General features: G+C 52.2%; 1 protein-coding gene across 1 annotated transcript in view; it reads right to left on the bottom strand.

Moving 5' to 3' along the window:
• Positions 1-12,940, bottom strand: part of PSTPIP1 (proline-serine-threonine phosphatase interacting protein 1) — a 47,426-nt gene extending 34,486 nt beyond the window's left edge. Inside the window, exon 1 of the mRNA XM_032342357.1 lies at positions 12,509-12,940. Coding sequence (XP_032198248.1) covers positions 12,509-12,544 — 36 coding nt within the window. The 5' untranslated portion in view covers positions 12,545-12,940. The remainder of the gene's footprint in view (positions 1-12,508) is intronic.
• Between the last annotated feature and the right edge of the window lie 257 nt (positions 12,941-13,197).

Here is a 13,197-nt window from a genome sequence, read left to right as displayed (position 1 = left end):
AGCTGGAGGAGAGACTCAGGAGCACGTGTGGGGGCTTCCCAGGAAAGAAGGGGATCCAGGGTTCCCTTTCAGGCTTCAAGTTCAGAGGAAGGGAGCTGGGTGGGATGCAGGACTTAGAGGCCAGTGCTCTAAATATTTTGTAACATCGAATCCTCAGAAACCCCTGGAACGTCACACGGTGCCATAATTATCACCCCACCTTTTGGAGGAGCATGTGAGGCTCAGCAAGGTGAATGACGTGCTCAGGTCACACGGTTCCTCTATTGCCCCCATCACGCTGATTTGGCAGCGGGGCTCCCTTGATCTGGCACTCGGTGGAGTAGGAAGCACATCTGAGTGGGCAAGGGTGGGTCAGAGAAGCAGTGGGACGCAGAGGATGGTTGACGGAGGAAAGGAGCCATACCAGACCCTGAGCCCCGGAGGGGATGGACCCCTTCAGCAAGGACAGGCACTGTCCAGCCCCCGCCCATGGCGGGCCACACGGGGCTCCTTGCCACACAGGCTTCAGCTTGTGGTGAGCAGCCAGAAACCAGAGGCTGGTCCTAAAGGCCCACCTACTGTCCCTGCACAACCTGTTCTCCAAGTGTCACCCCTCCCACACTGCCTACCCCTCCCAGGGGAGGCCCCATGGAACCCCACCGCAGGAGGAAGTCCAGGCAGCAGGACGCGGCAAGAGTTCAGGCATTGGATTCTAGTCCTGGACAGTTTCATGCACACAGTCAGTGTGACCTTGGGCAAGTTACTTAACCTCCCGAGCACAGAGTCCCTCCTCCGTAAAATGAATGTGAACTTACCGCCCACCTCTGGGCTGGAATACATGGAAGAGTCCAACAGCGGGCCCCTAACACTGAATGTGTTCCTGGAAAACGGTGCCCACAGTGATGAGGACATATTAGGTCAAAGAAAGGAAATCAAAAAGGGGAGCTGGAACACTTGTTTGGACTGGTGGCTTCTAATTTCTCAGACTCAATTTTTTTTTTAATTTGTAAAATGGGAAGAACAATTGGCCCATGGGCCCTTGCAGGGGTGACAAGGGGTGTCTTTGTGGCTGTGAATGCTCTTCTCTCGGGCGTGAGACTTGCTCAGGAGACAGAGATGGAGGCCTGGAGTGGCAGAGATGGTCCATGGCCACGACCACACCCTTTCCCGAAGGCAGGGACACACCCCTGCAGCCTCTGCAGAAAGCCCTTTGGCCTCTGCCGGCCTTGGCAGGTTCTAGGTCTCAGCAATGACCCTGGGCTCTGGTTGCAAAGCTCTCTAAGCCTGTGTACAAGCTGGGCCTCTGCTCCTGAACGGGGTCTGCACATGAAGCTCCTTGCCCCGATGCGGCCTTTAATGGACATATTGCCACGTCTCTATCTTCTAACCACAAACCTCAGTTTAATACAGACAAGAGGCCAGAGGTTCAAAGAGAAGAGGGACTCATCAGGGCCACTCTGTGAATGCAGTAGACTTAAAGCAGGGCATTGGGTTCTAAAGGCAGCGTGACAGACAAAGATGGTGCCCTCCAAGGAAGGGTTCTGTGTTGGAGACTGGGAAATCGCTTTACGGTGCCCAACACAGCCATGTGTGCCTCTGGAGTAGAGCCATGCTACAGGAAAATTCATCTCTAAATAGAGCAAGATGCTCCCCCAGACCCTGAAGTGCTGGCCTACCTGAGGGACCCCTGGGCAAGCTGAGACCATGCATGGTTTAACTTTCCCTATAGGCCACTGGGAAGTCTGGGGCCAGAAGTTTCAATTTTCAAAGGCTCCTTAGGTCCAGGCAGACCAAGACCAAGGCAAGGGCAGACATCAGTTCCCTGCAGGACGTTCCCACAATCCACCGAGGAACTCGGCGACCCGGCCGGTGTTCCTTAAGAGTGAGAGCCAGTGGGACCTCAAGGAAGCCCAGGAAGCCAGAAGGTATGGCAACTACAGAGAGGATCCCGCCATCTGGTGCTGGTGCCCGTAAGGACTATCACTCTGACATGGAAGCGGGTAGAAATTGACCCTGGGATTAAAGGAACAAATGTGGCCAATACCAGAACAGGAAAACCAGACTCTCTAAGGAGGGGGTTTCTCCAATGTGCCAGGCTGGGAGAGTTATGGAAGGTTTGTCAGAGACTGGTGGCCAGTCCAGGCTGGGCAGCCACAGGAAGACTCAAACCTCAGCTTCCTCACATATAAAATGGGAACAATAAAAACACTTCCACAGGGGTGCCTGGGTGGCTCAGTGGCTTAAGCCTCTGCCTTTAGCTCAGGTCATGATCTCTGGGTCCTGGGATCGAGCCCCTCAGGGGGCTCTCTGCTCAGCAGGGAGCCTGCTTTCCCCTCTCTCTCTGCCTGCCTCTCTGCCTATTTGTGACCTCTCTCTCTGTCAAATAAATAAATAAAACATAAAAAAAAAAAAACTAACCACTTCCATTCAAGACCTCAAATAGCCAATGATGTTGAAAAAGAACAAAGTTGGAAGACACACTTCCTGATTTCAAAACTTACTACAGTACTTTAAGTTACAATACTTTAAATAGTGTGTTACTGTCATAAAGAGAAACCAATGGAAGACAATAGAGAGCCCAGAAATAAACACGTATATGACTTTCAACAAAGATGTCAAGATCATTCAATGGGGAAAGGTCAGTCTTTTTGACAAACAGTGCTGGGAAACTGGATATCCACATGTAAAGGAATGAAGGTGGACCCATTCCTTACACTAAACACAAAAATTAACTAAAAGTGGATTAATGATCTAAATGTAAGAGCTTTAGCTCTTTTAAGCGTAAAACTTTGAAAAGAGAACATAGGGGAAAAGCCTTAAGACATTGACTTTGGTAATGATTTCTTGGATTTGACACCAAATAGCATAGTTAACAAAAGCATAGTTAGCAGAAGAAAGAATAGATAAATTAGATTTTGTCAAAATGAAAAACTGTTATGCATCAAAAGATAGTATCAAGAGAATAACAAGACAACCCACAGACTGAGAGAAAATATTTGCAAACCTTATATATGATAAGGGATTCATATCCATAATATATAAAGAAACACAACAAACACAAATAATTCAGAAGTAGACAAAGGACCTGAATAGATGTTTATCTAAAGAAGATAGATGGCTAATAAGTACATGAAAATATGCCCAACATCATTAGTCATTAGGGCAATACGAATCAAAACCACAGTGAGACATTACTTTACGCCCAGAGTCTGCTGTAATTAAAACACATGGGGGTTGGGGCGCCTGGAAGGCTCAGAGGATTAAGCCCCTGCCTTTGGCTCAGGTCATGATCCCAGGGTCCTGGGATCAAGTCCTCCATCAGGCTCTGCTTGGCGGGGAGCCTGCTTCTCCCTCTCTCTGCCTGCTTCTCTGTCTACTTGTGATCTCTGTCAAACAAATAATTAAAAAAAAAAACCCACACAGGGGCACGTACACACACACACACACACACACACACACACACACACACAGGTATTGGTGAAGATATGGAGAAATCAGAACTCTCATGCCTTGTTGATGGGAATGGAAATAGAACACAGCTGGGGAACACAGGTTGAAATTACTGAATTGGTTAAACATAGGATTACTGTATGACAGCAATTCCACTTGAGGCTAAAGCCCCAATGACCTAAAAGTAGGGATTCAAATGGATATTGTACACTCATGTTAACAGCAGCATTACTCACAATACTCAAAAGGAGGAAACAGCCCCAGAACCCATCCACAGATGAATGGGTAAACAAAATGGGATCTTAAGGAGAATGGAAACTTGTCTAGCCACAAAAAGAATGAAATTCTGATGTCTGTTGAAACATGGATGAACCTGCTCTTTTTAAAGATGTTATTTATTTATTTGAGAGAGAGAGAGAAAGTGGGGGGGGAGGGGTAGAGGGTAAGGGAGAAGCAGACTTCCCACTGAGCAGGGACCCCAATGTGGGACTCAATCCCAGGGCTCTGGGATAATGACCTGAGCTGAAGGTAGCCAGTTAAAGGGTTAACAGACTGAACCACCCAAGCACCCCGAACCATGGATGAACCTTAAAGACATGCTGAGTGAAAGAAGCCAGACACAAAAGGATGAATACTCTATGATGCTACTTCTGCGAGGTTCCTGCCATAGGCAGATTCCTGGCAAGCAGAACAGAAATAGGAGACGGGGGGGGGGGGAGGAAGGTGAGGAGTTATTGTTCCATGGGCACAGTTTCTGCTTTGGATGAGGAAAAGTTCTAGAAATAGTAGTGATGGTTGTGCAACAGTGTGAATGTAATGGATGTCACTGAATTGCAGGTTTAAAAACGGTTAAAGTGGTAAGTTTGTTTTGTTTTGTTTTGTTTTTTTAAAGATTTTTTATTCATCCATTTGACAGAGAGAGATCACAAGTAGGCAGAGGCAGGCAGAGAGAGAGAAAGGAGGAAACAAGCTCCCTGCTGAGCAGAGAGCCCCATGCGGGACTCGATCCCAGGACCCTGAGATCATGACCCGAGCCGAAGGCAGCAGCCCAACCCACTGAGCCACCCAGGTGCCCCCAAAGTGGTAAGTTTTATATTACATTTATTTACCACAATTTTTAAAAAAGTAATGGTAGAAGATTATAAGGCTAAAAAAACTAACACCAAGCTCTAGCCTCGACTCATTCACAAGTGAGTCAGACAAGGTCACATCAGTGGTACTAGCCAGATGTGTGCTCCGTGTCCGCGGTGACACTGCACAAAGCTTCACCACGATGGTGGGCACTGATGCTTCTCAACCCTGGCCGCACAGGGGAAACACTCAAGAACTCCAGAAAATACTGATGCCCAGCCTCCCACCCTGAGATTCAGATCTAACTGGACTTGGGTGTGACCAGGGCACTGGGACCTTGGAGAATACGGTCCTACGAGATTTGGCTCCCTGTTACATTTCCAATCTTAACTCCAAGTACTCCCCATCACGGTTCCTTGGTCCCAGCCACACAGGCCCCCTTGTCCCTTGAACACATCGGGTAGCCCTCACCCCATCGTCCCTCCCCAGGAGGGCTCAGCTTCCGTTTTCCCCTTTTCTGCTGCCGGGAAGCCCTGAGCCCCATCTTGCCACCCCATCGCTGTGCTGGCTATAATTTCTGGAGTGCCAGCTGGTGCTTCCTATTGCCCAATAGTGGATGCTGCAAACACCAGCGGGACGGGCTGCCACTCACCCACCCTCTCACCCAAAGCTTAGGGCGCCAGATCTTTGCAAACCACACGCCTCCCGCTAACCCCTAAGGGCACTCTGAGCCAGGCCTCAGAAGGGAGCAGCCAGGTCTGGCCCAGTAACCCCAAAGTCCACCTCGGTGCACCTCCAGGCCACACCTCCTCTATGAGTTTTCTCTGCAAAACGGAAATAAGAATACCACGTTTGCAGGGCCATTGTTGAAATCAAATGTGTCCTGTCACTTGAAGCCATGGGAATGACTCTCAGAGGGCAGGATTTAACATGCAGTGGTGAACAGAGTTGGGGAGGCATTCTGGGAATCAGGGGGAGCACACTGTCGCACCGTCGTAATTCTGGGACCTTGAGACCCTGTTTCTGTTCTGCTCACTCCCCTGGCCCTTAGCGCCGCCCTTCGCCTCCCCCTCTTCAAAGCCTTTGTCTGAGGTGACCATCACTCTGATGTCTTGCAGGTGAGGACACGGAAACTCAGAGAGGGGCAATCCTTTTCCAGAGCCCAGCAAGGGAAGGAGGAGGCCTGAGTGAGGCTTCAAAGCAGCGTTTGACTCCTGAGTCTGGAGGGAGACCCCGCAGGAGTGGGTCCAGGGCGGGGCCCTGGTGTGGGCAGCCCCCGGGGAACAGGGGGCCGCTCTCTCTTGCTGGAAGCCCAGGCAGTTTCAGTTTCCACACCACGTTTCCCTTCATTGTGTGGTTTGTGGCATCAGCTAGACTCTGGGTGAGGAAGAAGGGCATCCCGCCCACGGCCTGCAACCTCCAGCCTCCTTTGCATGAGAGGAACACCCACCACTGGAGAGTCTGCAGCGGAGCAGAAGAAAGTGTTTCTGCCACCACCTCAGGCCGGTCAGGACCTTTCACAATCTGGCTGGGGCCTTCCCTCCCTACCGAGCTCCCTGCACCCTGCTTTGGGGCAGAACACTGCCTCTAAAACCATTGTGCCCACTTCCCACTGGCACACCTTTGCCCTTGCAATTCCTTCCGCTGGAGTGCCACCTGCCCTCCTGCCATCCCCCAAACCTCTGCCCACCCTGGGAAGCCCAAGCAGGGTCCCCTGTCTCCATTCCTGGGGTTCCTGGGGAACAGCCAAGAGGGGTTCACAAGTCCCTGGGAACTGGAGTACAAAGAGGGCCACTGAGAAGCAGATCTCCTTTCCCACTTAGAATGAAAGCGAAGGTGTGGGTGACTCTCTTGCTCCACCCAGTAAACCTCCCAGACCCCCAGCTGCGGGCATCGCAAAGGCAGAGCAGGCAGAACCACCGACCTCTGCGATCTTCTCTCAGCACCAGCCAGCAGCCTGCATCCTGTGGAAGGCACACAGGTCAACCAGCTCTCCAGCCCCTGAGCCACCATGTACCACCAGTGTGCACAGAGTGTGTGGAACAGCTAAGACTATCAGGCCCCAAATTTCGCCTAAAAACACCATCTTAGGCTTGAAAACAAGAACTGCTTAGTTTTGTTTTTAAATATTTTCCTTTTCAATGACATAAATGGGGAGGCCCCCTGGGTGGCTCCTTTGGTTAAGTGTCTGACTCTGGATTTCAGCTCAGGTCATCATCTCAGGGTTGGGACGTTGAGACCCTGTTTGTGAGCCCCACATAGGCTTCACATTGGGTGGGCAGCCTGCCTGAGAGTCTCTCTATCTCTCTCTCTCTCCCACTCTCTTTCTCTGCCCCTCCCCCACCCCCTCACACACCTATGCATGCACTTGCCATCGCTTTCTCTCTCTCAAAAAATTAAAAAGAAATAACATACATAATCTGTGTTCACTTATGGAAAATTAAGGGGCAGATAGAAAAAAAAAATAACCCTATTTCCAAAGCCACAGAAATCAACGCTAACATGCAGGGGACCCCCCACCCCCATTTGTCCTACACTATTTAGAACTCAAACAAGAATAAACTCACCTATCTCTTTGGCTTCAGGGGCAGAGTAAGATGGCAGCCCACAGGCCTGGGTGGGAGTCCCCGCTCTGTCCCGGACAGGTGACCCTGAAGGAAGCCTGCCCATGTCTCCATTCAGGAGATAGGAGGATGCTGACGGAAAGAGTCTGTCCCCATTCCTTCAGACAGACGCAGCCAGGGAGGCACCGACAGACGCAGCCAGGGAGGCACTGAGAAGGCAGTGGGTAGCAGCAAGGGCAGGACAGCTAGGTCCTCCCTCTCCCATCTCCTCATGGTCTATGACATCCTGCTGCTCAGGAGGACCCATTCTTCAACCGCAGGCTTCCTTGACCTTCGAGGCCACGGCCCTGCGGCAAGTGCTCCCCCAAAGTCTGAGCAGCTTTGGTTCCCAGTAGAGTCCGTCCAGGCTCCTTCCCCCCCAGCCCCAACTGGGCCACTCTGGCCCCTTCTTCCTGGATCAAAAGGCTCCTGCCTGTCTAGAAACGTGGTCCCATTCTCTCCCCCAGGAATGTCTCCTCTTCCAGGAATCCACTCAAAGAAATAATCCGCAAGTGAGAATTTTTGATACACAAGGATATACCCATTGCATCTCTATCCAGAATAATGAATAACTTGCAGCAGCAACCTGGCAGTCCGGCAATAGGGGATTGGATAAATGCTGAACGTCCAGCAATAGGGGATTGGATAAATGCGGAACGTCCAGCAATAGGGGATTGGATAAATGCTGAACGTCCAACAATAGGGGACTGGATAAATGAATCATGCCTGTGTCTACCAAACCCACAAGCTGGACTGGGTAGCCATTAACAATGGTGTTTTGAAACGAGGAAATCACACCCACACCCACACATGTTCAAAATGGAATTATGTTGAAAAGCGGAGGGGAGGGGTGTCCACAACAACGTGAGTACGCTTAACCCTACTGAACTGTACACTTAAACGTTAAGATGGTGAAATTCATGTTAGGTATCCTTTACCACAATTATAGACCAATTTTAAAATGCAAGAAAAACCAAACCAGGGAGAATACAACACTGTACACAATACACTTGCACCTGCGTGAGATACTCTTAGGGAAGCACAGCAAAATATTACCGGTTGTCTTCGTGTGGTGAGACGAAGGGTGCTTTTTTACCTGGTTTTCTCTATTTTCCTCTTTTCCTTTTAGGATCTTATACTGATTGATTTTGTTGCTTTAGGAGGTATATACATAGCTTCAAATGCTCAGAACAGAATAGGTGCCCAGAGAACATGAGCCTCTCCTGATTCTCTGTGAAGGCCCCAGGGCCATGACTGGCAGGTCCGGGGGGCGGGGCGGACAGGCCAAAGTGGGGCCTCTCTCCTAAATGGGGAAACTCAGAGTCTCAGAGCTGGGAAGAGGAAGAGGCAAGAGCCTCTTGAGCCGGCATGTGTGGGAAAGATGGGCCCATCTGTAGCCCCCTGTGCGTCCCTTGTGAGTCATCCCCCCAACCCGGAAAGTGGTGTCTGCCTCAGTCCTCTGCGTGTTGGGGAGCTCTGCCTCTCCCAGTTTGGCTGGTTTCTAGAGGAGGCTGGAGCCTCACCTCAAAGGGAAGCGATGTGGCTACAAGTCAGAGGGGAAAGTTCTGGGCTTACTCCCTCCACCCCCTTGGTGGTTCTTGCCCAAAGTGAGGGGAGATGTCACTGTAGTATGTGGCCCAGCCTCCTCAAGCCCTTACTTTGCCTTTCACAATCTCAAAAGGGGTAGGACGTGGATCTCGATAAAACCTGATTCAGAACTAGATTTTCCTTCTTAAGACAATATCCGGTGGCTCCTTTGCACAGGTCTGGCAGGGAGCGAGAGGGTGGGGTGAAAAGGCACAGCTCAAAGGCCAGCCCCTCCCTGTGCCTCGCCCAGTCTTTAGGGAACCTTTGTCTCCAGTGCAGTACGGTGACTTCCTTGAGGGCCAGACAGTCTCATTCACCTGATTGGATGGATGTGGGGATAAGGCTAGGGATCCAGCTTAGACCACCTCCCAGAGGATCCCACTTGACAGCCATTTGTAGAATAGAACTAAAGTGAAACGAAGAAGAAAATGGGTTCAGGAAGGCGGTGGGACCATGGAGACATTCATTGTTCTTAGATTTATTGTACAAAAACTGAACACTACCTTGCTTGGTAAGGCTGTTGAAGATGCAGACAGATGTTTTCTGCAACAGAGTTGGGCTGCCTGCCTGGAGAAGAGCCACTGGCAAGGAGAGACTGGGAAGTGGGGGACAGGACCCCGCCTTCTCTGGGCTTCTGTGCCCCTCGGATTTATGGCTGAGGCAGGGTTTACAAGATCAAAAGCTGTCTCAGCTCAAGTACCTGGTATTCTCATTCTCAGCTTTGTGTCACTGACAGGCCCCGCTCTGAGGCCCAGCCACCAACTTCCTGCAAAGCTGCGATGCCCCTTATCATCTGTATAACAGAAATCAAATTATCCCCTCGCCCTGTGTCTAGTTCACCCCCACCTCACTCCACAAGTGGCCTGCATCCCGGTGTTTTGCCACAGGAAACAGTAGGCTATAAATAAATACTGGTGGCCACATTGATAAAATGACAAATACAGGCGTACTGAGGGACAGAACGGGCCTGCTCCCACGCTGGATGTTCCCCCTACCTCTGAGCCATTCTGTCTGCTTTTTAGAATATTTTGGTCTCCTCTTGCTCTCAGGCCACCCGCTCCCTGTGACACTGTCTCTAACCATTCAGGCCCAGCAATATTTATTTATCTGTCACCAACTGAATGTCAAGTTCCACATAGACCTCTCCTAACTGCTGTATCTATAAAGACCACATGACTAAGCTTGTTAAAATCATGGGTAAGATTAGGTTCATAGGCCCTAATTAAAAAATGATGGGGCATCTCATGTGAGTAAAGTATATGAGCTTTAATATAAGCTCTTAGCTCCTCAGAAAGCACTTTTGTTTCCTGCTCTTACGACGAACGAGTGCTGGGAACAGGGCTAGCTCTCACCTGTGTCCGGAATGGTTGAGGGTTGAGGGTTCTGGATGTTAACTGCAGTGCTATGGTATTAGACATGATCCTTCTAGTTCAAGGGCTTCCTCCCACTACGCAAGACTACTCATTTTCGAACTGTGAGGCTGTGAGGTTTAATGCCTTGGGCTTGGGTGGGGGCAGGTTGGGTTCTGTCTCTAGTACCCCTACAGCGATTAGATCACTGTGTCTTTCGTGTTATAGATCTGTCTGTAAATTGAGCTTCCAGTTACTTCCATCAGCCTCACCTGATCTTCTTACTTCTCTGGGTGGTAGAAGGACAGAAATTTCCCCTCTGTTTTGTCGATGCCCAAAGATCCAGTGATCCACTGGGTTGAGAGAGGAGGTTAAAGCAACCTGGGTGAGAGCCCAGACACGGAGCTAGCCTTTCAGGGTTTAATCCCTGCTGTGTGACCTTGGGCAAGCTACTTAAGTTCTCTGTGCCTCAACTACCTCTTGTGAATAATAGGGATGAGATAATCTACCTCACCAGTTTAAATGAATGAATAGATAAACAGTCCTTTGAACAGCACCTAACACATCTTTAGTACTCAGTGTTAGCAGTCCTTGTAGGCTGGGCTGGGCCAAGCCCCAGAGAGATGGGTTTAAATTCAGAGGCCTGGGGGCTGTGATGCTGACAGCAACCTTCTGGGGCATTTCCCCAGGCTCGGGGTTAGAGGCTCCTATGGGCCACTTCTCTACCCATCTGCCTCTGGCCTTCCCTGGGCTAGATCCTCACTGGAGCCCAGGGAGGCAGCAGGGGAAAGGAGGAGAAAACTGGACCTCAGGAAGCCTGGGGTGGCTCAGAGGTGGGGCAAGCCCAGAGCATGGCTGCCTGTCCCTCAGTCACAGGTGGGCTCCTTTCTTCCTGCTGCTGCTGTCCCTGCTGCACCCTGCCCACCCCCCCACTATCCCCCACTGCCCAGATCCTGCCATGGGGACTGCTTCTTGCCAGAGCTCTGCCTTGGGAAGGTGGGGCCAGGAGCCCTGGGCTGGGACAGGTATCCTAGAGGTAAAATGGTCAGGATCTCCTGGTCTGCTCTGGGCTACAGAGCACCCTGGGTATCTAGGCCCTACCTCTTTCCCCCACTTTGCACTCTTAGGCAGAGCAGAGGTGATGACTCACTGCCCCACCCCCTACTGCCACCACCGCCCCTTTGTGTGAGCCCAGCTGCCAGCCTGGTGCTTGGCTTGGGCGGAGCCAGGTCTGTCTCCATTGGCATCTCTGACCTGAGCCCACCTCTTGTTTATAGAGTTGGGGAAATGGAGGCCCAGAGAGGAACGGGGTACCCTCCCCTGATGGCCCTCAGCCCACTGTGTGGTCAGGGCAGGCAGGAAGCAGGCCATTCGCATGCTGGCCACAGGCCCCAAGCAGAGCACGGCCCGGAAGGGAAGGAAGGCTTGGCTCGTTAGCTCTCATCCTCCTGGCCGCAGGCCCCAGGAAAGGGCCCAGGGAGGGCCAGGCTGTTGGCTGAGTCTGAGCCGGCTGAGTGAAGGGCCAGGGAGTCCTCTGCCGGGTGGAGGGGGGTGCCCTCAGTACGGCCTCATTCCCCGGCTCTCACCAGAGGGGTCTCAGCTGTTTCCCACAAGCCATTAGGAACAGCCAGAGCTTGAGAAGCAGAGGGACAGGTAGAGGCACAGCTGCAAAAAAAGCTGAGGGGATCTGGGGTCCAGAGTGGACTTGCAGGCTCCCGAGCCTGTTGGGGGCTGTCATTTCATGGGGGAAAAGGACTTGAAGGGCACCTGCCCTGAACTGAAGAAAGTAAGCAAGGAATTGCCTGGGGCCTGCAGCCTCCTCAGAGAACCCCAAGCGTCTGCGAGGAAGAGAGATTGTGTGAGGGGCAAAAGAGTGATCATTTGGCGTGCCAGCAAGGTGCTGGGAACTTGATTACACGAGCTCGCCCCTTTAAATTCTCCCATTCCATTGAGATATTTATTAATATTGATCTGGACTGTGTAGCTGGGGAAAGAGACGCTCGGAGAGGTCAAACAGCTCGCCCCGTTGCTAAGTAGCAGAGCCAAGACCCAAATTCAAGTCTCTCCGGTCCCCAAACACTTGCTCCCCTCCCTCCTTTACCTCACATGGCCTTCTCAAGTTCCCACCCATATAGTAGAGTCTCTTACTAAGATCCTGCCGTTGGGGGCAGGGTCTGTCCCAGAAGTTCAGGCCTGGGAGGACAGATGACATCCCTCGCCCACTGTGGTGAGGTTCCCAGAGCAATCAGTACCCCAGACCAAGGACCCCCCTTCCCCTTCCAACTCAGAAGGGACAGAAGCCCAGGTTATGCCCCATCATAATTAAGACCCCAAATCAACTGCTATTTTCATGAGAAAACCTCCCCCCTGCAGCCGCATCCCCGTTAACAGCCACGGGGCAATCCCAGCCCAGCTGGCCCCCCGGGGGCCCATTCCACTTGCTCAGTGTCCCAGCCAGTCTTCACTCACCCAAAAGGCATCTCTGAACTGGAGCTGGGGCATCATCGTCAGGGGACTGCCGCGGCAAAGCTCACTCTCCTGCCACAGACAGGGCTGAAGGAGGGCCAGGAGCCAGGCGCACCGTCCCAGTCCCGACAGGGCTGGCCCAGGCCCCCCCCTCCCTGGCCGGCGCCGTCTGCAGCGCCTCAGAAGGCAGCCGCAAGCCAGAGAGGAGCTGCCGGAGGGAGGAAAAGGGCTCAACCTGTTTTGTTTGGGGCTAGAATCGGCAGCAAAATGAGGAAGGAGCAGTGGCCGTCCAGCGATGGGAGGGCGGGCCCTGGTGTCCGGCCGGCCCCCCGCCAGCCCTTTGGTGATGGAGACACAGTCCAGGCTGCAGGACTGAGAGCACGGATGCCAGCCCCGGGTGGGAGGCAGTAGCCAGTGGGGAGGCAGGCTGGTGCACTAGCCAGGCGGGAAGGCAGCCTGGGGCCTGCGCAGGAAGGTTTGTGCAAGCTCCCCCCAGGGGTAAGCACGGGGGCCCTCGCCCACAGGAAGTGGAGCCACAGGGCTCCGTGGTGGAGCCCCGCCTGTCACCTGCCACCCTGTGCCCGCCCCCTCTTACCCCCTTCCAGAGCCCCAGCGGGGCCATGCTCAGAGGCTAGAAGCTTTGGGAGCCTGAAGCCTAGACAAGGGAGAAGAGCTGGGGTCTCTCATAGGCA

The sequence above is a fragment of the Mustela erminea genome, chromosome 5, assembly GCF_009829155.1.
Source record: "Mustela erminea isolate mMusErm1 chromosome 5, mMusErm1.Pri, whole genome shotgun sequence".
NCBI classification, from domain to species: Eukaryota; Metazoa; Chordata; class Mammalia; order Carnivora; family Mustelidae; genus Mustela; species Mustela erminea.
This window is presented reverse-complemented; position numbering and strand designations above follow the sequence as displayed.